Source organism: Oryctolagus cuniculus, chromosome 16, assembly GCF_051225735.1.
Source record: "Oryctolagus cuniculus isolate XC-2025 breed Fujian yellow rabbit chromosome 16, ASM5122573v1, whole genome shotgun sequence".
NCBI classification, from domain to species: Eukaryota; Metazoa; Chordata; class Mammalia; order Lagomorpha; family Leporidae; genus Oryctolagus; species Oryctolagus cuniculus.
The window spans coordinates 8,986,505-9,010,235 of NC_142882.1; the positions used below are offsets into that span (position 1 = coordinate 8,986,505).

At 58.0% G+C, this 23,731-nt stretch overlaps 1 protein-coding gene across 1 annotated transcript in view; it reads right to left on the reverse strand.

Annotated features, from left to right (window-relative positions):
- Window positions 1–23,731, reverse strand: part of FBN3 (fibrillin 3) — a 61,673-nt gene that overhangs the window by 35,385 nt on the left and 2,557 nt on the right. The window contains exons 6-31 of the mRNA XM_089315456.1: window positions 20,973–21,125; window positions 20,725–20,895; window positions 18,405–18,548; window positions 18,209–18,328; window positions 17,753–17,878; window positions 14,663–14,785; window positions 14,205–14,468; window positions 13,912–13,965; window positions 12,350–12,475; window positions 12,146–12,271; window positions 9,723–9,842; window positions 9,486–9,623; window positions 9,324–9,374; window positions 8,994–9,119; window positions 7,717–7,947; window positions 6,934–7,059; window positions 6,433–6,561; window positions 4,465–4,590; window positions 3,695–3,820; window positions 3,481–3,603; window positions 3,176–3,301; window positions 2,224–2,349; window positions 1,552–1,674; window positions 1,236–1,358; window positions 705–830; window positions 504–626 (exon numbers count right to left, since the gene is read on the reverse strand). Of these exons, the coding sequence (XP_089171582.1) occupies window positions 504–626; window positions 705–830; window positions 1,236–1,358; window positions 1,552–1,674; window positions 2,224–2,349; window positions 3,176–3,301; window positions 3,481–3,603; window positions 3,695–3,820; window positions 4,465–4,590; window positions 6,433–6,561; window positions 6,934–7,059; window positions 7,717–7,947; window positions 8,994–9,119; window positions 9,324–9,374; window positions 9,486–9,623; window positions 9,723–9,842; window positions 12,146–12,271; window positions 12,350–12,475; window positions 13,912–13,965; window positions 14,205–14,468; window positions 14,663–14,785; window positions 17,753–17,878; window positions 18,209–18,328; window positions 18,405–18,548; window positions 20,725–20,895; window positions 20,973–21,125 (3,450 nt within the window). The remainder of the gene's footprint in view (window positions 1–503; window positions 627–704; window positions 831–1,235; window positions 1,359–1,551; window positions 1,675–2,223; window positions 2,350–3,175; window positions 3,302–3,480; window positions 3,604–3,694; window positions 3,821–4,464; window positions 4,591–6,432; window positions 6,562–6,933; window positions 7,060–7,716; window positions 7,948–8,993; window positions 9,120–9,323; window positions 9,375–9,485; window positions 9,624–9,722; window positions 9,843–12,145; window positions 12,272–12,349; window positions 12,476–13,911; window positions 13,966–14,204; window positions 14,469–14,662; window positions 14,786–17,752; window positions 17,879–18,208; window positions 18,329–18,404; window positions 18,549–20,724; window positions 20,896–20,972; window positions 21,126–23,731) is intronic.

Genomic DNA, 23,731 nt, shown 5'->3' on the forward strand with positions numbered 1-23,731 from the left:
TTTTACAGGCCGAGTGGACAGTGACAGTGAGAGAGAGAGACAGAGAGAAAGGTCTTCCTTTGCCGTTGGTTCACCCTCCAATGGCTGCCACGGCCGGCGCGCTGCGGCCGGCGCACCGTGCTGATCCGATGGCAGGAGCCAGGTACTTATCCTGGTCTCCCATGGGGTGCAGGGCCCAAGCACTTGGGCCATCCTCCACTGCACTCCCTGGCCACAGCAGAGAGCTGGCCTGGAAGAGGGGCAACCGGGACAGAATCCGGTGCCCCGACCGGGACTAGAACCCGGTGTGCCGGCGCCGCAAGGCAGAGGATTAGCCTAGTGAGCCGCGGCGCCGGCTTGTTTTGTTTTTTAAAGCACACAGGTGGGGACCATTTTGGCAGCTGTGGGAGGTCACTTCATTCATTCACTTCATGTATTCAGGGGGTGTTACCAAGATAACTCTAGCCTGAGGTCAGGGAGGGTTGAGCCGTGCAGCCCCTGGAGCCAGAGCCCAGCTGTGGCACCTGTGCAGTTCCCGCCGCTGTGGTCCAGCTCATAGCCCACGTCACAGAGACAGCGGAACATCCCGGGCAGGTTCTCACAGCTCCCGAATGCACATGCCGGGCCCAAGGCACATTCGTCTGTATCTGGGGGAACCCCAGGTCAGCCCAGCCCCCACCGGACACCTGCACCATGGGCCCCAGGCTCGTGCCCCCTCGCCTCACCCTGGCAACCCTGGTGGTCCTCAGTGGGTTGGAAGCCCATCTCGCATTCGCAGCGGTACCCGCCGGGCACGTTGAGACATTGCCCGTTCTCACAGAGGTCCGTGTCCTCGGCACACTCGTCCTTGTCTGAGAGTCCCAAGAGGTAGACAGCTGGGGGTTGGCTGGGCCAGGACCCACGGGGAGTGGGAAGGTGGCCCCAGTCACTCAAGTTCTTTGCTGTCACTCAAAGTCCTGGGCAAGGGGCTCCAGGAACTTCCCCCTCTCCCCAAAGCGAGAACATGACCAAGCCAGGGGCCAGGGAGCTGACAGGTGGCTCCAGGCCCTCAGACTCCAGCTGGACAGGAATGAAGCAGGTGTCCCAAGCACTTAAGACCCCGGCGAGAACCCAGCCACGGGCTGACCACACTACCCCAACTAGCACCTGCTGAGCCTCGGGTGCCTCAGAGAGAGTCCCGAAGCACACTGGCCACCGACACTCAGCCTCTGTGGCCTTCTCTCCCGGGCCCCTGCCCTCCACCTCCCAGATCTCACCTTCACAGGAAAAGCCGTCTCCCACAAAGCCCCAGCGGCAGGTGCAGCGATAGGAGCCCAGGACGTTGAGGCAGTCGGCTTGTGGACTGCACAGGTGCTCCTGGACCACACACTCGTCCTGGTCTGCAGGAGACACAGCCCCGAGCCCCCTGAGGTGTGCGTTAGGGAGCTGAGGGGGGTCACACCCTGCAGTCCTGCCCCTCAGTGCTCCCCGAGACCGCCTCTGGCTGGGCCCAGCCTCCCCTCCCCTCCCCTCCTCCTTGGCACCCACCTGCCTCTCACACTTTGTGGGGACACCCTGCCCCCAGACACTCACCGTGGCATTCGAAGCCATCCCCCACCCAGCCTGGCTGGCACCTGCAGCTGAATGTCCCAGGGACGTTGAGGCAGGAGGCGTGGCTGTCACACCTGTGTCCACCAAGCTCGCACTCGTCCACGTCTGAGGGGACAGGGGATGGCCCAGAAGGGGAGATTCAGTGCAGTAGTGGTAGGAAGAGCGGGGTCCCTCCTTAGGGGAGGGCTGGCCCACCAAGGCCCCTCCCACCTACCCAGGAAGCTTCCATCTTCACCCAGAACCTAAGAGGGAAACCCCCAAGCCCCAGCAGCCCCTAGAAATGATCTGAAATGACAGCAGGATCCCAGATTTCACGCTTCAGGCCCCCAGCATAGCTGTTCAGCCCAGGACACTTTTCTCATGGACTAAGCCAGCAGGTGCACATCTGGTGGTTAGGAAAGTATAGGAGGCTGACTCTACAGCTCTGCCTCACAGACAGCAATGGGCCTGCACGCTTTGGGGCCATTGCTGCGGGCACCTGGGGTCCCCCTGACAGTTTTGGGGAGCCCGGGTGCTGCGTGCACCCTGCTAAGGCCTTAGCAGTTGGAAGTCTGACACAATGAATCCTGGCTGTGCTCCATCCATCCCAGGGGAGGGGGTAGGGTGGGGGCAGCCCCCACGATGGGGCTCCCTGCACCTGCACCGCCGGCTCACCAGAACAGCCCGCGGCTCCCTTCCGGACGATGTAGCCCAGCTGGCAATGGCACACGAAGGAGCCCTGGGTGTTTTCGCAGCTCCCATGGAGACAGATGTGGGGGTTGAGGTCACACTCGTTCACGTCTGTAGGGAGAGGGGTGTCAGGGTTGAGGGCTGGGTGAAGGTGGGTGGGAGGCCGCCAGCATTCCCAAGAGCCCTGATGGGTGGGGTCGTCCCCTCGTGCTGGGATCCCTTCGGGTGGGGTCCACACCACTAGGCTGCTGCGGGTGTGCCCCGAATACCTCACAGCACACATTCCATGGGATACCCCAGGCACACATTCCCAAAGGATTGTATGGTTGAATCCATTCAGTAGTCCTTAAAAAGCCCACCAGCTTTTCCTCCTGAAAGACTTATCAGACATTTACAGCCATGCAGACCTGTCCCAGGGTTGCAGAGTAGAGGGCATTCCCTAAACGTATTTGCTTGCAAGGTCATTTTTTCATTTATGTATTTAAAAAACACACAGAGAGGAGAGATCTTTCACCTGGTGGTTCACTCACAGCCAGGGCTGGGCCAGGCTGAAGCCAGAAGCTGGGAACACAGTCTGGGTCGTGAGCCAATACCTGTTGCCCCCCACTCCGGGTGCACATTAGCAGGAAGCTGGAGTCAGGAGCCAGAGTCGGGACTTGAACCCATGCACTCCATGGGGGATGTGAGTGTCTTAACTCAGTTTTAATCAGCAGGCTAAATGCCTGCCCCGGTGGTGATCTCAAAGTGAAGCCCTTTGGAACGGGGATGCCACCTGTGACAGGCGCCGGGTACCTAGGGAGTGCTCGGCACACGGTTTGAAAAACAAAGCTGAGGAGCTCGGGCTCTGTGCACGAGATCCTACGGGGGAATCCCAGCGCCACCTGGCTGCAGACACTCACGGTCCGCTCCTAGGATGCCCCCAGCCGCCATTGCTCACCCACACACGCCCTCCTGTCCCGCGTGGTTGTGAAGCCGTCGGAGCACAGGCAGCGGTGCCCCCCGGGCACGTTGATGCACTGGCCCAGGTCACAAACGCTGGGGTTCTCTGCACACTCGTCCACATCTAGGGGAGCAGAGAAGAAGCCGGGCTGCAGGTGGTGATGAGCTCCAAGGTCCCTGCCTCAGGCCAAGCAGGGGTCTGACCGGCTTCACCTGCGCCCTGTTCCACGCTGGGCCCATTGGACGCCTGCTCTGCGTTGCAGGAGGCAGAAGGATGGCGCCCTCCCCCGCCCCCGCACCCACCTGCACAGGCCCGCCCATCGGGCGTCAGCACGTAGCCCCGCCCACAGCTGCACTGAAAGCCGCCCTCGGTGTTTACGCAGTGCACAGCGCAGCCTCCGTTCCGCACGAGGCACTCGTCCACGTCTGCAGGGGGCGGGCAGGGGGTCAGGCACGGGCTGGGGAGCAGAGGCCACTGACACGACTGGGGCTGGGCGGAGGGGGGGTGCCGACTCACCCACACAGCCCTGGCGGCCAGGGGTGGCCTGGAAGCCCGCGTGGCAGGAGCACTGGTAGGTGCCGATGACATTGATGCACTGGCCATGGGGACACAGGCCGTCACTCAGGGAGCACTCGTCCACGTCTGCGGGGGGCGGGGGGGGATGGCTGGGAGGCGTGGTGACATCCGCGTGACCCAGGCACACCCTGTCTCACACGGAACACACTGGCCCTTGTGCAAACACAGGTACCCAGGTTCACGCTCAGACCCACGTGCACACTCACACTCACCTGCAAACACATCCTTGCACCCACGCACACACAAGTGCATTTCCCTGGCACAGACACCATCAGCACCCACCCACACGCTCACCCGAAGCACCCCCTCACCTTCACTAGGAAGGCACACTCACACCCCAGTACCCCCACCGGCTCAAACACTCACACAGCTGCACACCCTCACGCCCATGCACCCGTGCACAAGGATACACTCATACACTGACTCACACTCTTGGACACACACACACACACACACACCCCAATATACTCTCCCGCCTCACTCCCATGCAGGTCACACGTCTCACAGATACACACTGATGCACAACTGCACACGTGTCATTTCACACCCACACACTCCTGCCAGTTTACACATGCAACCACCCACACACAGATACACACGGACACACACTTTCATCTTCACGCATGGGCACATCCCCTGACACACACACACACACACACACACCTATCTCACACAACTCAGACACACACACACACACACAGCACGCTCACCCTCACAGGCCGTGCCCTCGGCTGTCAGCGCATGTCCAGGGGGACACTGGCACGTGTAGCTCCCGTCCGTGTTGGTGCAGGTGCCTCCCCGGCAGAGCAGAGGGTCCCTTGCACACTCGTCCACATCTGTACGAGGTGAGACAGAGGGCAGGCATGAGGACGCTGACTCGGGGAGGGGTGGCGTGGCCTGCGGGAGCTCCCCGCTGCTGTCGCTGGGGGCCCCCTCACCGGGGGTGAAGCCAGGACTACCCGGAGGCTCAGGCCTCAGACCACCCAGCGCACTGCAATGGGGACCCAGAGGAGCGTGCACAGATGGGAAAGGGATTCTCAGTAGTCAGGGACCACGAGCCAGGAGTCAGCGTCAGACACACCGGGAGGCCGGGGCTCAGTGCCACCCGGCAGCCTCATCACCGACCTCACCGTCCTCTTCTCGATCCAGCCACATGCAGCTTCATCAGCCCAGCCCACCCCAGGGCCTTTGCACATGCTGCTCCCATCTCCCACCTGCTCTTTCAACCTCTCTGCCCCCCATGGATTCCCACTGTTCTCTTGGCTGCCTCTGAAGCCCTACGGGCCACATGTCCCCTCAGCAATTCTGCACTTCCTCGGAGACTTATTTTGCCAAGGTCAGTCTCCCCAACAGTCTGTGAGCCTCCAGAAGATAGTGCCTCGTGCTCCAGCCCCTAGCTCAGTAGAGGCCCACGAAGTAGTCATCAAATGAATCTTAGTGCAGGATCGAGGCGGGTGGGCACTGCAGTACAGTGGGTCAGGCTGCCACCTGTGCCACCAGCGTGTCATGTAAGTGCCAGTTGGAGTCCCGGCCGCTCCACTTCTGATCCAGCTCCCTACTAATGCACCTGGGAAAGCAGCAAAAGATGGCCCAAGTGCTTGGGTCCCTGCCACCCACGTAGGAGACCTGGATAAAGTTCCAGGCTTCTAGACTCAGTCTGACTCAGCTTTCTGGGGAGTGAACCAGCTCGCTCTCTCTTTCTCTCTGTCTTTCAAATAAAGTAACTTTTTTTTTTTTTTTTGACAGGCAGAGTGGACAGTAAGAGAGAGAGAGAGACAGAGAGAAAGGTCTTCCTTTTGCCGTTGGTTCACCCTCCAATGGCCGCCGCGGCCGGTGCGCTGCGGCCGGCGCACCGCGCTGATCCGATGGCAGGAGCCAGGAGCCAGGTGCTTTTCCTGGTCTCCCATGGGGTGCAGGGCCCAAGCACCTGGGCCATCCTCCACTGCACTCCCTGGCCACAGCAGAGGGCTGGCCTGGAAGAGGGGCAACTGGGACAGAATCCGGTGCCCTGACCGGGACTAGAACCCGGTGTGCCGGCGCCGCTAGGCGGAGGATTAGCCTAGTGAGCCGCGGCGCCGGCCCTTTTTTTTTAAAAAAAGTGTAGGATGGGACATGAGCTCTCTCTCTCTCTTCGTAACATTTATTTATTTGAAAAGCAGAGTTACAGAAAGGGAGAGGGAGGGAGAGAGAAAGCGCTTCCATGAGTTGGTTCACTCCTTAGATGGCCACAATGGCTGGGGCTGGACCAGGCGGAAGTGAGGAGTTAATTCCCGATCTCTCACATGGGTGCATGGGCCCAAGCACTTGGGCCATCATCTGTTGCTTTTCCCAGGCCATTAGCAGGGAGCTGGATTGGAAGTGGAGCAGCTGGGACTTGAACCGGTGCCCATACAGAATGCTAGCACTGGGCTTTACCCACTACGCCACAATGCTGGCTCTGTGGGAAGCTTCTTAAATGCCCCCTTCCTCAGGTTTCTCTCTGGGGCCTTGTCTTCTCAAGGTACGTGCTCCTGGGAGACCTCACACACCCTCAGTGGCCGGCCACTCCCAGATCCCTGGCCCTAGGTGACATCATATGCCCCCCCCACTTGCTGTGTCTCAGCTCCTCCCCAGGCCCATCCCCGCCACACGCACCCTGTCTGGTGCACTGGCCACACCCTCACCCCAAGGCCTCCTACCCATGCAGCTCTTCATCATCCCAGGGCCGCTGGCGTAGCCACGGAAGCACTCGCACTGGAAGCTGCCCAGGGTGTTGATGCAGGTGCCCTGGCCGCAGAGGTCAGGAGAGATGCGGCACTCATCAATGTCTGTGGGGGAGGAGGCACGGGCTGGGGTCCAGCGTGTGCCACCAGGGGGCATAAATCAGGGTCGGGGGATACATTGGAGCAGAAATGAGGGGGATGCAGGCCAAGGGGGAGCCCCCTGGCTGTGGGCAAGAGGTGGTGCGGGACAGGGTCTCCATGCCTCTACCTGCAGGGACCACACAGGAGTCCCAAGAGCCTGAACCACACTGGGAAAACTGAGATGCCCTAAATGAGCAAGTGCACAAGGTTTCTTCATAGGCCAGCGGTCACTGTTGCCAGCCCCTCCTTTTAAAGATGTGGTCACTACAGCCCAGAGAGGGCAATGGCCCTTCCTGGGTCACACAGCACACAGGCAGACGGAGGTGGGGCACCCACCTGTGCAGTTCCTCTCCTGGGCATCCAGGGCGAAGCCCCCGGCGCAGGAGCAGCGGAAGCTGCCCGCTGTGTTGCGGCAGGTGCCGTGCACACAGAGGCTGGGGAAGGCCTTGCACTCGTTCACATCTGGGTTGGAGGGGTTGGGAGAGGGGCATAATGAAATCATCATCAGTTATCAGCCAAGCCACCCTGAAGCCCTAAACTAGGGGCATAGAATCTTTTCTCTGCCGAGGGCCACTTGTGTATTTACAACATCATTCACTAAAATGTAGGGGCCACAGCTTTTGAGACACCCACATCCCATGTCACAGTGCAGGTTCCAGTCTTGGCTACTCCACATCCAATCCAGCTCCCTGCTTAGGCACCTGGGAAAGCAGCACAAGATGGCCCAAGTGCTTGGGCCCCTGCACTCATGTGGGAGACCCGGATGGAGTTCCAGGTTCCTGGCCCAGCCCTGGCTGTTGTGGCCATTTGTGGATTGAACCAATGCACAGATCTGTCTCTCTCACTTCTGTCTCTCCCTCTCTCTCTCTCCCTCTGTGTCACTCTGCTTTTCAAATAAATAAATCTTTTTAAAAGATTAGCCTGCTACAGATTCATTGTATTTCAAGTGCGGCCTGCGATTGCCTTGGCAAGGCCAGACCAAAAGATTTCACGCAGGCTGGAAATCCCCCAAGTCCCTTCTCCAAAACACGTGTCCCAGCTCCAGGCCTTGACCAGCACTGGCCACGTCCCCCCGACCCCCACCTGCCGTCCTACAGGCTCCCCGCCCCCCAGCCACACCTTTGTAGAAAGGCTGCCCGGACAGGTAGTCATGGCTGGCAAAGCCCAGCCCCCATGGGCACAGGCTGGCGAACTCCGGGGAGTCGGGTTGCGGGCAGGCCTCGCAGCCGGCACCCCAGGCAGCACCCACGGAGCAGCAGCACGCGTCCATCCGGAACCTGCCAGGCACGCGGGCCCCACACTCGTCCTCGTCCTCGTCCCAGCGCAGGTAACACGACTCCAGCCTGACATCTGCAGACAGCCAAGGTCAGTGTGTCCCACGCCCCCGCTGTGGCATGGACGCTGCCTGAGGCTGAAACTCCCCTTACTGAGCTCCGATGCCATCCCAGAGTAGCACGCCAAGAATAATACAAGGGGACATCACAGAGTTCCCAGGGAAAACACACATAGGGGCCAGCTCGAGGGGCAGAGGGTTAAGCCGCCACCTAAGATGCTGGCAACCCATACAGGCGCCAGATCCACTTCCAGCCACTCCATTTCCCATCCAGCTCCCTGCTGATGAGCCTGGGAAGGTGGTGGAAGATGGCACAAGTGCTGGGGCCCCTGCCACCCACATGGGAGACCCGGAGGAAGCTCCTGGCTCCTGGTTTTGGCCTGGCCCAGCCCTGGCCATTGTGGGCATCCAGGGAGCAGGTGTTTGATCTAGAGTGGAGGTCCCTGCAGCCCACCTGGGACTGCCTGGGCTCCACACCCAGCTCCTGCTCTGACTCCAGCTTCCCCAAAATGCGGACCTGGGAGGCAGCAGGTGATGGCTAGATAATTGGATCCCTGCCACCACATGGGAGACCTGGATTGTATTCCTGACCCTGGCCCCGCCCCAGCCCCATTGCAGGTGTTTGGGCAATGAACCAACACATGGGAGCTCTCTCTCTGCCTCCCAAGTAAAAAATTTTAATAAGAAAAAATATGAACAGATAGAAAGGATTAACAGTAATGTTTTCCAGCACATTGACATGACCACAATTTACAATTTGTATTTCAAAAGAACTAGAAGATTCCACATATGGGATGGATAAACGCTGGAGCCAGAAATGCTAATTACCCTGAATTGATCGCTACACACTGCACCCGTGTATCCAATGATCCTACTGTACCGCCCAAATATCTATAAATGTTATGTGTCAATCAGAAAGTTCTTCAAAAGAAACAGGGCAGTTAATGCTTTGGGGGAGGAATCACAAAAGCTAATGCTTTTGACCCGAGGTGGGCAGAGGTGGGGAGGGGGAGGGAAGAAGGAAGAAGAGGAGAGTCCATCTGGGGCCTTGGACCGGACTCACCCACGCACAGCCGGCCCGCAGCGTCCAGCGTCAGGCCCTGGGGACACTCGCAGCGGAAGGAGCCGACGGTGTTGAGGCAGCGTCCGTTGGCACAGACGCCGGGGAAGGACTCACACTCGTTCACATCTGGGTAGGGTGAGGTTAAGTGGAGGGAGCGGGGCTGGGGTGTCCCAGGTCTGGGAGGGCACAGGCCAGCCACAGCCTAGGAAGGGGGGGGGGTGGCCAGGAATGCAGGGAGGGGCGACTTCTGTCTCCTTCGCCAAAGGCTCCGGGGAGGGGCCCCAGCATCACCTGGGACGTGCACCTGCCCCTGTGCAGGTAGGGAGTTACCTTCGCAGGTGAGACCGTCCACGCGGGCAAAGCCACGGGCACAGGCAGGGTCTGTAGTTGGGAGAACGAGGTGTGGAGCAGAGAGTCATTGTCGCCACGCAGCCCTAGCAGGCACCGCTTTCCACAGTGGCCCGGCCGGGAAGGCCCAGAGAAGCAAGTTACCCATAGCGCAGGGCTCGCAGGGGCTCCCCCAGGCGGCCCCGAGGGTGGCGCAACACTCGGACCGCAGAGTCGCCCCCTGCAGGTTCGCCTCGCAGCGGCCGTCCTCGATCTTCAGCCAGCAGGTACCCCTGGTGCTGTCTGCCGGGGAGGGGGCCGGAGATGAGTCCCGTGGCTCACCTGCGTGGCTCACACCTACGCCCGCACCCGCAGACGCCCGGGCCCCGTTACTTCTCTCACCTAGGCACACGGTCCGGGAGGGTCCCAGTCGGCTTCCGGGGGCGCATTCGCAGGTGTAGGAGCCGGCCAGGTTCAGGCATGCGCCATTCACACACGGGCTGGACAAACACTCGTCGATGTCTGCGGGGAACAGCAAACCCCGCCCCGTCCCCCGCAACCGAGTGCTGAGCTGTGCGGGAGGAGCCCCAACCTGACCAGGGCCGCCTCCTTCTCAGGGGCTGCAGCAGCCGGCGGCATGGGAGTGCGCCCAGGTGCACCTGCTCATGGGCAGGAGACAGGAAAGACCGAGTGCCTGCTCTCACCTTCTGTACAGCACACAACACTGCCCATTTCTCCAAGGCCAGCTGGGAGTCTTTTAATTCGGTTCAATCCTGAAGCTATCTCCCTGGAGGCAGCCAGACCCCACAGGTGAAGGGTGCAGCCCCCACACTTCAGCTACCCACTGAAAATCTGAATCTCTAGAGATTCAGAGTTGGCTAGAAATTGGGGGTTCTTGGCTGGACATCTGCACAGCAGTGAAGCCCTGGCTTGGGAGAGCCCACATTCCACGCCAGAGTGCCTGGCGTCTCCTCCTGCTCCCTCTGATGCGCACCCTGGGAGGCAGCAATGATGGCGCAACTGCTGGAGTCCCTGCCACTCACATGGGAGACCCGGATGGAGCTCCCAGCTCCTGGCTTTGGCCTGGCCCAGACCTGGCTGTTGTCGTGGGCATTTGGGGAGTGAACGAGCAGATGGGAGCTCGGTCTGTCTGTCTCTGTGTCCCTTTGCCTTTCAAATAATTTTTGTTAAAAAAAAAAAATGGAGAGAAATTGGGAGTTCCCACAATCCTCTTCTCAGGTTTAATCACTTGCTGGAGCCGTTCCCAGGACTCAGTGAAACACACCTGGCTTGCACTGACTTCATTGTCATCAAGGATTTTTTTTTAAAAAGATTTTTAAAAAAATTTATTTGAAAGGCAGAGTTACACACACACACACACACACACACACAGAGGGAGAGGCAGAGAAAGAGGGAGGTCTTCCATCCGCTGGTTCACTCCCCAGATGGCCGCAACGGCCAGAGCTGAGCCAAGCAGAAACCAGGAGCTTCATCCCACCCAGTCTCCCGCATAGGTGCAGGGGCCTAAGGACTTGGGCCATCCTCCACTGCTTTCCCAGGCACATTAGCAGGAAACTGGATCAGAAGTGGAGCAGCCGAGACCCGAACCAGCGCCCATATAGGATGCCGGTGCTGTGGGTGGTGGCTTTACCTGCTTCGGCCTCTGTTATCAAGTATATATTACAAAGGCTGCAGATAGGGGTCAGGGGTTGTGGCACATCAGGCTAAGCTACCACCTGCAGCACTGCCTTCCCATAACAGCACTGGATCGAGCCCTGGCTGCTCCACTTCCAAGCCAGCTCCCTGCTAATGTGCTTGGAAAAGCAATGGAAGATGGAGCTCCAGGCTCCTGGCTTTGGCCTGACCCAGCCCCCACTGTTGCAGCCATTTGGGTAGTGACCAGTGGATAAAAGGTCTCTCTCTCTTTCTCTCTCTCCCTCCATCATTCTGCCTTTCAAATAAATTAATAAATCTAAAAAAAAAAAAAAACCCAAACACAGAGAAGGGATGCAGATAATTGCTCAGGTGGGAGAGATGCATCAAGTGACATCTCAGGGCACACCCGGGGGCCTCAGCCACGGGGCACTTCCGCTAGTGCAGGAGCTGGAAGCTCTCAGAGCCTTCCACGTCAGAGGTTTTTCTTGGGGGCTCCAGCACCCAAACACGGTTGGTGACAAAGCCATTTTCCCAGAAGATGGGGCAGGAGGGTGTGATCCCAGAGTCCAAGCTTCTATTCAAGGCTTGGACCGATTGAAGCCACCAAAGAGGCACCTTGTTAGAACGAAAGACATTCCAATCCCCCAGGAAATTCAGAGCCGGGGCCAGAGAACAGACCTGAGAACAGAGGATGCTCCTAGACCCTCCACGGCCCAGAAGATTACAAGGGCATTAGGAGCTCGGTGTCGGGGACTGGACAGAAAGGCTCAGGGATACACTAGTTATTCTCAGGCAGAAAAGCAGAGGCTCAGGGTGCCATGAGCATGCGCAGTGGAGCACAGTGACTCCGAGGGGCTGTGGCACAGGCGAGGGTAAGAGTGAGACCTGGAGGGAGACTGCAGAAGGGACAGAGCTGGGCCCTGTGCAGCATGCATCTGAGTACGTGATCCTCACAGCTTGCATTCTGCATGTGCACACACCACGTAAGGCACACGTGAGTGTGCACCAGCACACGCAAAGCACCTGAGCATGTATGTGTGCATACTACATGCACCGTGCATGCCTGAGCATGTGGGTCTCTGCAAACGTGCAGCACGCATGTTTCTGTATGTACATGCACCACAGGCGTCCAGCATGTGGCTGCACGACCCTTGTGTTGCACCCTGTACCTTCACAGGTCTCTGTGTCCTGCTGGAAGCCGTAGCCCTGGGGGCAGGAGCAGCTGTAGCTGCCGGGGCTGTTCTGGCACCACCCGTTGTCACACAGGAGGCGGTTGAGGGCACATTCGTCCACGTCTGCAGGGTGCAGGTGGGAGAGAGGGGTGAGGGTGTGCTGCGGGCAAGGCCCATCCCGCTGCCCGCTGGCACACTCACCTCTGCAGTCCTGCCCTGTGGCACCCGCCTGGTACCCCGGGTTGCAGATGCAGCGGTAGCTGCCCCGAAGGTTCTCGCACGTGCCGTTGGTGCAGATCTCGGGGTCCAGGGCACACTCGTCAATGTCTGCAGTAGCAGGACAGAGGAGGGTGTCAGCAGGCCACAGCTCCAGCCCAGTCCCTGCCCCCAGTTCTCCCTAAACATTTGGGACTGGGGCATTCTTAATGAAGGAGCCTGTCCTGTGTGGAGCAGCGCCCCCAGGCTGCAGCCGTGAGAAGACAGCAGCCCACCCCCCACCAACTCTCTCCTGATACTTCCACGCGTTCCCTGGGGGTCAGAACTGTCCCCAGACATTTGCACATCCAAGGATTCAACCACCACAGATGCAAATGCTTTGGGGAGGGAAATTTGGTGCAGTGGCTAACGTGTCACATCCCCTATCAGAGTGCCTGGGTTCAAGCCCCAGCTCCACTCCTTTTTTTTTTTTTTTTTTTTTTTTAAAGATTTGTTTATTTATTTGAAAGTCTGAGTTACACAGAGAGAGGCGAGGCAGAGAGAGAAAGAGAGAGATCTTCCATCTGCTGGTTCATTCCTCAATTGGCCGCAACAGCCGGAGCTGTGCTGATCTGAAGCCAGGAGCCAGCAGCTTCCTCCGGGTCTCCCACGCGGGGGGAGGGGCCCAAGGATTTGGGCCATCTTCTACTGCTTTCCTAGGCCATAGCAGAGAGCTGTATCGGAAGTGGAACAGCAGGGTCTCGAACTGGTGCCCATATGGGATGCTGGCGCTACATGCCAGGGCATTAACCCATTGTGCCACAGCGTCAGCCCCCAGCTCCACTCCTGATTCCAGCTTCCTGCTAATGGGAAGCAGCAGTGATGCTCAGGTTCTCAGGTGGGAGACCCAGATTGATCCCTGGCTCCAGTCCTGGCCACTGGGGGCATCTGGGGAGTGAACCAGCGGATGAGAGATCTTTGTCTCAAATATATATATATATATATATATTATTTATTTATTTATTTATTTAGACAGGCAGAGTGGACAGTGAGAGAGAGAGACAGAGAGAAAGGTCTTCCTTTTGCCGTTGGTTCACCCTCCAATGGCCGCTGCAGCCAGCGTGCTGCGGCCAGCGCACCGCGCTGATCCGATGGCAGGAGCCAGGTGCTTCTCCTGGTCTCCCACGGGGTTCAGGGCCCAAGCACTTGGGCCATCCTCCACTGCACTCCCTGGCCACAGCAGAGAGCTGGCCTGGAAGAGGGGCAACCGGGACAGAATCCGGCGCCCCGACTGGAACTAGAACCCGGTGTGCCGGCGCTGCAAGGCAGAGGATTAGCCTAGTGAGCCACGGCGCTGGCAAATAAAAAAATATATATAATTTAAAAACATAAATAATTAATTTTTTTCTAAAAGGAGCTTGATCTTGGGCTCCTGGCTTCAGGACAGCCAGAGTTTGCATTGCTGAAGCCGACCAGGCAGCGCACCCAATTTCTAACCACAGCCCCGCCCCTCCCGCAGCTCTAGGGCAGCGGTGTGCTGCTGGCCCCAGTGTGTAGGGCCCACTTACCTCGACCGTCAGCAGTGATGCCGAGACCACTGGTGCAGAGAGCCTGGAACTCAGCTGCAGGTGGGAGAGAGCAGAGAGAGAGAGAGATGGGTTGGGGCCCTGGCTGGTTTGGGAAGTCGGAGCCACGGCCAAGGGCCTGGACGATCGCCTGCGACCACAAAGCACCTGCCTTCCCCCATGGGGGGAGCAGCCCCCAGCAGAGAGAAGCCCCCTCTCCGTGAGCACCCCCCCCCCCACAGGAACCCCACCCGACGTCACCTTTTATCCGCAGAAGCGAGGAGGTGAACACTCACCGGAGTCCTTGGCAGGGCAGAGCTGGCACGGCTGCCCGAATCCATGGTCCGGGCTGGAGCAGCAGCACTCGGATCTGGTGACCGCGCCGGGAAGGGGGCGGGTGCAGGAGCCGCCGTAGCAGGTACTGCGCATGTGTGTGTCCAGGCACATTCGGCCACCAGCGCCCACCTCCAGCCCCGGGGGGCACTGGCATCGGAAGGAGCCCTCCGTGTTGACACAGCGGCCGTTCACGCAGATGCCAGGGGTCTGGCACTCGTCGAGGTCTGCGGGGGGCCCAGGTGCCACCTGGTGGGCCCCGCCCTCCGGCTCACCCACTTCCCCATCGGCCCAACGTCCACCCTGCCTCTCCCCCAGCCTTTCCTTCCCCCCTCCTTTTCCTCTCTCCTGCTCCTTCCCTCCAGCCTTCTCTTCTCCCCGCCCCCTCCTCTTCCCTCCAGGGCCCAGGGTCCGGCCTCACCCACGCAGTAGCGGCCACTGGGCGCCAGCAGGAAGCCGGCTTTGCACACACACGTGAAGCCGCCGGCCTCGTTGACGCACTCGCCGTTGAGGCACACGGTACTGGCCGCACACTCGTTGTGGTCTGGGGACATGGGGAGAGGCTGGGTCCAGGCCAGGGCCACGCCGGGCCAGCATCACCTGCTGGGCTGGCCCCTCCCTCTCGCTTGCCCCCAAGGCTGAGCCCCTGGAAGCCCACCCTGATAGGACGGTCGCTGGCTCAGTCCTCCTTCTGGGTGTCTGCAGGGGGTTGGTTCCACGGAACTCTGCAGATGCTTAAGTCCCTTATTTAAAATGGGGGCAGGATTGGGCATTTAGCTCAGTGGCTAGCACTCCAGTTAAGATCCTGCGTCTCAGAAGCCAGTGCTGTGGCCCAGTGGGTGAAGCCGCCACCTGCAGTGCCAGCAACCCATAGGGGTGCCAGTTGGAGCCCTGGCTGCTCCATTTCTTATTCAGCTCCTTGCTAATGGGCCTGGGAAGACAGCACAAGATGTCCCATATCCTTGGGCCCCTGCAACCATATGGGAAACCCAGATAGAGTTCCAGGCTCCTGGTTTGGCCTGGCCTAGCCCTGTCTGCTGTAGCCATTTGGGGAGTGAACCAGTGGAGAGAAAACTCTCTCTCTCTCTCTCTCTCTCTCTCTCTCTCTCTCTGCCTTTCAAATCTCTTAAAAAAAAAAAAAAGTCCATTAACTTATGAATGAATAAACACAATGTAGTCTATCCAGGTAGTGGAATAGTACTTGGCCATGAAAAATGAACAAAGTACTGACCCATAGCACAACATGGCTGGACCCTGAGGACATGGTGCCAAGGTAAAGAAGCCAGACACAAAAGACCACACAGTGTGTGATTTCATTTATAGGTGAATTAGCCCAGTGGGATTAGGTCTGGGGGAGGAAGGCAGATTATAGAGGAACTGAATGGAGAAGAGGTTCCTTTCTCTCTCTCTCTCTCTCTCTCTCTCTTTCTTAAGATTTATCTATTTATTTGAAAGGCAGAGTTACAGAGAGGCTGAGGGATGGGGAGAGGGAGAGAGAGAGACAGAGAGAGAGATTTAAAAGTCTTCCATCTGCTGGTTCACTCCCCCAAATGGTTGCAACTGCTGGAGCTGGGCTGATCCAAAGCCAGGAGCTTCTTCCAGGTCTCCCACATGGGTGCAAGGGCCCAAATGCTTGGCCCATCTTCAGCTGCTTTTCCAGGCACATTAGCAGGGAGTTGAATCGGAAGGGGAGCAGGTGGGATTTGAACTGGTGACTATATGGGATGCCAGGCACTGCAAATGGAGGCTTTACCCATTATGCCACAGCGCCAGCCCCAAGTGAGGTTCATTTCTGAGATGATAAAGACTTCCCAACTTTGACTCAGTGATGCTTGTACAACCCTATGCACCTACTTTAAAAGCATCAAATCATATGCTTGAAACAGTTTCTTTTATGGGTTGTGAACGGATTTCAAAAAACATGGGCAGGGCTGGCACTGTGGCATGGCAAGTTAAGCTGTCACTTACAATGCTGGCATCCCATGAGTGCTGGTTCAAGTCCCCGCTGTTCTGCTTCCAGTCCAGCTCCCTGTTAATGTGCCCAGGAAAGCAGTGGAAGATGGCCCAAGTTCTTGGGTCCCTGCCACCCCCATGGGAGACCTGGATGGAGTTCTGGGAACCTGGCTTACCCTAGGCCATTGTGGCCATTTGGAGAGTGAACCAGCATATGGAAGATCTCTCTCCCCTTCTCTAACACTCTGCCTTTCAACTAATAAATATATCTTTTAAAGACATGTCTACATGAAAATAAACTTATCTTTCAATTCCATTTTCCATGAATATTTGGAAGCACCTCTGTATATGAATCAAGATGCTAAAAAAAGTTCTTTGAAGGCCGGTGCCGCGGCTCACTAGGCTAATCCTCCACCTAGCGGCACCGGCACACCGGGTTCTAGTCCCGGTCGGGGTGCCGGATTCTGTCCCGGTTGCCCCTCTTCCAGGCCAGCTCTCTGCTGTGGCCAGGGAGTGCAGTGGAGGATGGCCCAAGTGCTTGGGCCCTGCACCCCATGGGAGACCAGGATAAGTACCTGGCTCCTGCCATCGGATCAGTGCGGTGCGCCAGCCGCAGTGCACCGGCTGCGGTGGCCATTGGAGGGTGAACCAATGGCAAAAGGAAGACCTTTCTCTCTGTCTCTCTCTCTCTCCCTGTCCACTCTGCCTGCCAAAAAAAGTTCTTTGAAAATGAACAGATGGGGGTCAGCACTGTGGTGCAGTGGGTTAACACCCTGGCCTGAAGTGCCGGCATCCCATATGGGTGCCGGTTTGAGTCCTAGTTGCTCCACTTCCAATCCAGCTCTCTGCTATGGCCTGGGAAAGCAGTAGAAGATGGCCCAAGCCCTCGGGCCCCTGCACCAGCTGGGGAGACCCAGAAGAAGCTCCTGGCTCCTGCCTTCCGCTTGGTGCTATTGCAGCCAATTGGGGAGTGAACCAGAGGATGGAAGACCTCTCTCTGTCTCTGTCTCTGTCTCTCTCTTTCTGCCTCTCCTCTCTCTGTGCAACTGACTTTCAAATAAATAAATCTTAAAAAAAAAAAAAGAAAAAAGAAAATGAACAGACGGAGAAATACCCTTTCATGTAAGCGAAATTTGAAAGGCAGATCTCAGCCTAGGAAGAAGAGGGCCCAGAGGTCCCCACAGGCAGTGGCCACGGGAGCCAAACCCATACCCCACCCCCACCCCATGGGGAGTGTGAAGGCATGAAGGCCAGTGTTCTCCCAGGGCCCACTGCACCCTCAGTGTCCAGCCTGTTTTGGGTCCACCTTGGGCCAGGACAAAGACCCTTAATCAAGGCCTAGATCAGGATGTTGTTAATGGTGTGGTCTTGCTCAAAAGACCCGTTTCCTTGGCTATGTGGACTGAACTCAGGAAGGAGGGAATGAAGGAGTGAGTGTGTGCTGGGGGGTGCACAGGGGACAGGTGGGGGTCTCAGGTGAGCTGAGCAGGATGAAGAGTTAGGGTGGCCCTCCATGGCAGCTGCAGGGGCCCAGAAGCCCTGCCCACCCCCAACTCACCCACACAGCTCTTGCCATCGGGGCCCAGCTCAAAGCCTGCGTTGCAGACACACTGGAAGCTGCCCTCTGTGTTGACACAGCGGCCCAGGGGGCAAAGGCCACCGCTGATGAGGCACTCATCCACATCTGTGGGGAGGGAGGTGGGCAGTCAGGAAGCGGCCTCCTGCCCCTGGCTGTGTCCCCCACCCCTTTGCTCCTCATTCTTGGATGGATGGATAAATGGATGTGTGGATGGATGGATGGATGGATGGATGGATGGATGGATGGATGGATGGATAGAAGGATGACTGTGTAGATGAGTGGATAGTGGATGGGTAGATGGACAGATGATCAGATGGAGGCATGGATGGATGGGTGGGTGCATAGATAATGGATGGATTCACAGTTAGGTAGATAGATGAACAATCAGAATGGATGGATGGAAGGATGGATGCATGGATGGTTGGACAGCCATACCCAGGCATGCCTGCTTGGTGAGCGTGGCCTGGAAGCCCTCGTGGCATCGGCAGTGGTAGGAGCCGGGGGTGTTGACGCAGTCTCCATGGTGGCAAGGGCCGCTGGTACACTCATCCACATCTGGGGGCAGCGCGACCCTGAGCCCGGGCCCAGCAAGGCAGGCACGCCCACCGCACTCCACCCAGCCGCCACTCACCGATGCACTCGCCACGCACATCCTGGGTGTAGCCCACGTGGCACTCACAGCGGTAGCTGGACGGAGTGGGCAGGCAGCGGCCATGGAGGCACAGGTTGGTGAAGTGTCGGCAGATGTTGATGGTCTGGTTCAGAGCTACTGTGCCTGTGGGAGGGGCCGGTGGGGCTGCCTGCACACCCAGCCTGGGCTTCACTGCTGGCCCTGACAGCCCCCTGAGGCTGGGACTCTACCTGGCTCACAACCCACTTCCGGTTCAGATCTCCACCCTGCACTCAACACCTCACTGTGGGGCCAGACTCCCATCTCAGGCCTAAACACCCACCTACCTCCCTGACTCAGACTTGAAGAAGCCCAGTCTCTGAGGCTCAGCCTGGATTCCCCACTCAACAACCCTGACCTTGAGGTCCAGATCCCCAGTCTCCCCCAACTCAGCCCGTTGTCAGCACAGCAGCCCCTTGGGGTCTACAGGGGGCTTGGTTCCAGGACCCGCCGTGGCTGCCAAACCCCTTGGATGCTCAAGTTACTCAGAAAATGCCATAGTATTTGCACAAGGGGAACTTCAAAGAGTTCATGGTTGGGACCGGTACTGTGGCATAGCAGGTTAAGCCTCCACCTGCAACCCCAGCATCCCATATGGGCGCCAGTTTGAGTCCCGGCTACTCCACTTCCAATCCGGCTCTCTGCTAATGCACCTGGGAAAGCAGCAGAAGATGCCCCAAGTGCTTGGACCCTTGCACCCATGAGGGAGACCCAGAAGAAGCTCCAGGCTCTTGGCTTCAGCCTGGCCAACCCCTGGCCATTGTGGCCATTTGGGGAGTGAACCAGTGGATGGAAGACATCTCATTCTCTGTCTTTGCCTTTCATTTTTTTCTTTTCTTTATTTCTTTCCTTTTTTTTTTTTTACAGGCAGAGTGGACAAGGAAAGAGAGAGAGACAGAGAGAAAAGTCTTCCTTTTTGCCACTGGTTCACCCTCCAATGGCCGCCACGGCTGGCGCGCTGCGGCCGGCGCACCGCACTGATCCGATGACAGGAGCCAGGTACTTCTCCTTGTCTCCCATGGGGTGCAGGGCCCAAGGACCTGGGCCATCCTCCACTGCACTCCCTGGCCATAGCAGAGAGCTGGCCTGGAAGAGGGGCAACCGGGACAGAATCCGGCACCCCGACCGGGACTAGAACCCGGTGTGCCGGCGCCGCTAGGTGGAGGATTAGCCTAGTGAGCCGCGGCGCCGGCTGTCTCTGCCTTTCAAATAAATTTTTTAAAAAAGTTTCAAGTTCATGGAAAAAAGGAACTAAAAGAGAAGTTTGGGGTGGGCATTTGGCACAGTGGTTAAGATGCTGCTTGGGGGGCTGGCGCTGTGACATAATGGGTAAAGCCAATGCCTGCAGTGCCGGCATACCATATGGGTGCCAGTTCGATTCCAGCTGCTCCACTTCCAATCCAGCTCTCTTGCTATGGCCTGGGAAAGCAGCAGAAGATGGCCCAAGTGCTTGGGCTCCTGCACCCACATGGGAGACCTAGAAAAAGCTCCAGGCTCCTAGCTTTGGATCAGCTCAGCTCCAGCTATTGCGGCCATTTCGGGGAGTGAACTAGCAGATGGAAGACCTCTGTCTCTCCCTGTCTCTCTGCTTCTGCCTGTCTGTAACCCTGCCTTTTAAATAAATAAATAAATCTTTTAAAAAAGATGCTGTTCGGGATGCCCACACCACATATCAGAGGACCAGGGTTCAAGTCCCAGCTCTGCCCTTGATCCCAGCTCCCCGCTGATGCATACCTTGGGGGGCAGCAGTGATGGCTCAAGTGCGTGGGTCCCTGCCGCCCACAGCGGGGACCCAGATTGAGTCCCAGCCTCTTGGTTTCATCAGGACCAGCACTAGCCCTTGTGGGTGTTTGAAAAATAACTGAGCAGATGGAACGTGTGTGTGTGTGTGTGTGCGTGTGTGTCACTCTGCCTTTTGGATAAATAAATCTTAAAAAAATAAAAGATGTAATAAATTATTCAGCCACCAAAAATACCCAGCACAGTGTCAAGACGACATAAACAGCTATTCTACTGGGCTGCTTAGGGAACCGCATACAAGGAAAAAAGTCTGTACGTGCTCAATTCATACGTAATTCTTCCTTCAAGTATTTTCCATTCATGGCAGGCTGAATCCAGGGCCCTGAACCCCATGGACACGAAGGCCTGACTGTGCTGTCAGCTGAACAATCCAGGCAGGGACACCCCCACCACCACCAAAGCCAAGACCTCCCACCCCCACTCAGGGCTCTGGCCCCAGCCCCTGGTTTTGGACCCCTCCTGCCCATGTCCAGGGCCTCACCAATGCTGGAGCTGCCAGGACCCAGCCTGGGGACCACATGTCCATTGGAGCCCTGGGGCCTGGGTCGTGCTGGCCCCAGAGCAGGTCCGAATGCACTGAGTCTGAAGCCTGGGAGGCCGGAGTGGGAAGGCGGCAGTGGGAGCCCCTGGACGCACAGCCGTTGGAACTCATCTGCAAGGAACAGCATTTGAGGCCAGGCCCCTGGGCCTGCCCTGGGGTCCAGTCCAAAGCCTGGCGCCTTCACTCACCAGAGCCCCGTGGAGGACACAGCTCAGGGGCCGGGCCAGCTGCCCAGCACCTGCCCCTGTCACAGCAGCACTGCCTGTGCGTGGAGTGGCCGCCGAGGTCTCTGGCACAGCGGCCTCCAATGACCATCAAGAAGCAGGTGCCGACCCGGCGATCTGCAATGGGGAGGAAGGGTTGGGGCTTTGGTTTTATCAGACCTGGATCCAAATGCCAGCCGTGGGTGGGTATTTGGCACAACGATTATGATGTTACTGGAGACAGCTGTAGCTTGGAGTGCTTGGGTTCGAGTCCCAGCTCCCCTCCTGATTCCAGCTCTGTGCTAACGCACACCCTGGGAGGCAGCAGGTGAGGGCTCAAGTATTTGGGTCCCTCCACCCAAACGGGAGACCCAGGTTGACTTCTCTGCTCCTGGCTTCCGCCTGGCCCAGCCCTGGCCCCAGCTGTTGTGGGTATTTGGGGAGCGCACCAGTAGATGGAAGACGTCTATCTCTCTGCCTTTTTCTTTTTAAGATTTATTTATTTATTGGAAAGGCAGAGTTTTACAAAGGTAGAGACAGATAGAGAGATCTTCTGTCTGCTGGTTCATTCCCCAAATAGCCACAATAATCAGAGCTGGACCACATCAAATCCAGTAGCCAAGAACTCCACCCCGGTCTTCCATGTTGGTGGCAGGGGCCCAAGTACTTGGGCCATCGGCTGCTGCTTTCCCAGGCACTTTAGCAGGAAGCTGGATTGGAAGTGGAGCAGCCGGGGACTCAAATAGGCACTCATATGGGACACTGGTGTCACAGGTGGTGGCTTAACCCGCTGCACCACAATGCCAGCCCCTACCTGCCTTTCAAATAAAAAAAAATTTAAATCCCACAACCCTTACACCATTAGCACCAGTAGTGCCTGCACGATGGGCCTCCTTCTCTCTCTGCAACTCAGTTTTCACATCCATGGAGTGGGGACACTCCGAACATCACCTCATCTCAGGAGAGTAGTGCCTGTTACTGGGAGATTGAACTGGCTGAGAATCTGAAACGGGTCCCAAGGAGCACAGTGTGCAGCCACAGCCACGGCTCCTGGGGAGACCGAGGCAGAGGGTCCCCAGGTCTGGGAGAGCCATGGACGTGCAGGCCCTGGAATCTGACAGCTTTACCGGGTGATGGGACGTTTCCACTATCGATACAAAGAGTGCATTTTTAGATCTAAAGACCCAGACATCTTGGCCCCAGTACAGCAGTTGAGAAACCCCTCTCACTCTGACACAAATGTTTCCACTTTCCCAGTGCACCTGGGCACCCCCACCCCCACCCCCACCAGGCCTGCCCAGACCTGGAGAGGTCAGCAGAGTTCAAGGTCAGGGTCATCTCACTGCTGCAGTGAGAAGAGGAGCAGGTGCATCTCAGGTGGGGGAGGTGGGGACAGCCCAGGGTTTTGATGCAAACAATAACCAGTGTTGCGTTAGGCGCCCACCTTGGCCAGGCCCCCAATCTGTGGCCCAGCAGGAAACCCCCTGCCCCCTGTGCACATGTATTGAGCACCCACTGTATGCCAGCCATCCGCAGGCCACTGCCCCAACTGTACCTCATTCAGCTCTGGGACACCACGAGGTAGGGACCGCCCCACTCCCCACCTCACAGCTGAGGCACAGAGTGGTCCCTTTGCCCAAGGTCACACAGCCCAGGGTGAAGCTCAGCTGGATTCAAAGCCCATGTTTGGGGACCTCACTCGGTTCACACGCAGGCACTGCTCTTCAGAAGCCAGGAAAGGCCCCCATGGTTGAGGGTGGAGCATGATGGCCTCGGAGGTGGCGCCCTACAAAGATGCCCAGGGCCCTGCCCCACCCCCACCAGTGTCCATGTCTCTGGTCTGACGACCAGCTCATCAAGATAGCAGGATGAGGGGTGGGTGCCCGGAGAGTGAACAGTCCCCTGACGGGCCAGGCAGCGCACAGGCGCTGGGGAGGTGGGGGTCTGCAGGAGGGTGCGCAGCCAGGGTCGGGTACAGCCCAGAGACCTCCACCCCCAACCCCGGCTGGGAGAATGATCGGCTTGGACTGTCGAGCTGCCTCAAGTGAACCTGCTTTCTCGGGGCCTCAATTTCCCCATCTCAAAAATGGGTTGGAGGGAGGAGGCACAGAGACACTGGGAGGGCTGCGGAGGACAATGGGCAAGAGAGCATTGAGATAGAAGGCGGAGGACGGGGACAGACCATCGAGATGAAAGCTAGAGAGTCAGGGGGGGCATCGAGATGAAAGCTAGAGAGTCGGGGGGGCATCGAGATGAAAGCTAGAGTGTCGGGGGCATAGAGATGAAAGCTAGAGGGTCAGAGTGGGGGCATCGAGATGAAAGTTAGAGAGGCGGGGAGCATAGAGATGCAAGCTAGAGGGTCAGAGTGGGGGCATCGAGATGAAAGCTAGAGAGGCGGGGGGGGCGGGCATAGAGATGCAAGCTAGAGGGTCAGGGGCTGCGGCCTGTGAGCCAGACCCGCTTAGCCTGAGGTGCGGAGGGGCGAGAGACTGGAGTCGAGCGGCTAAGCCAGGAGCCCAGGAGGGGCGAGAGACTGGAGTCGAGCGGCTAAGCCAGGAGCCCAGAGCGCTTGAGGGCCGAGATGAGGGAGGTTGAAGGGGCTCCCCCATGGGGGTTCACAACAGCGCAGAGGCTGATGGGAAGGGAGCCAGCATGTCAGAAGGGATGGAAACGGGGGTCCAGGAAGGCCGAGTCGTAGAAACTGGAGGGCTTAGAGGGGCCTAGAGGCCTGGGTGGGACAGGGC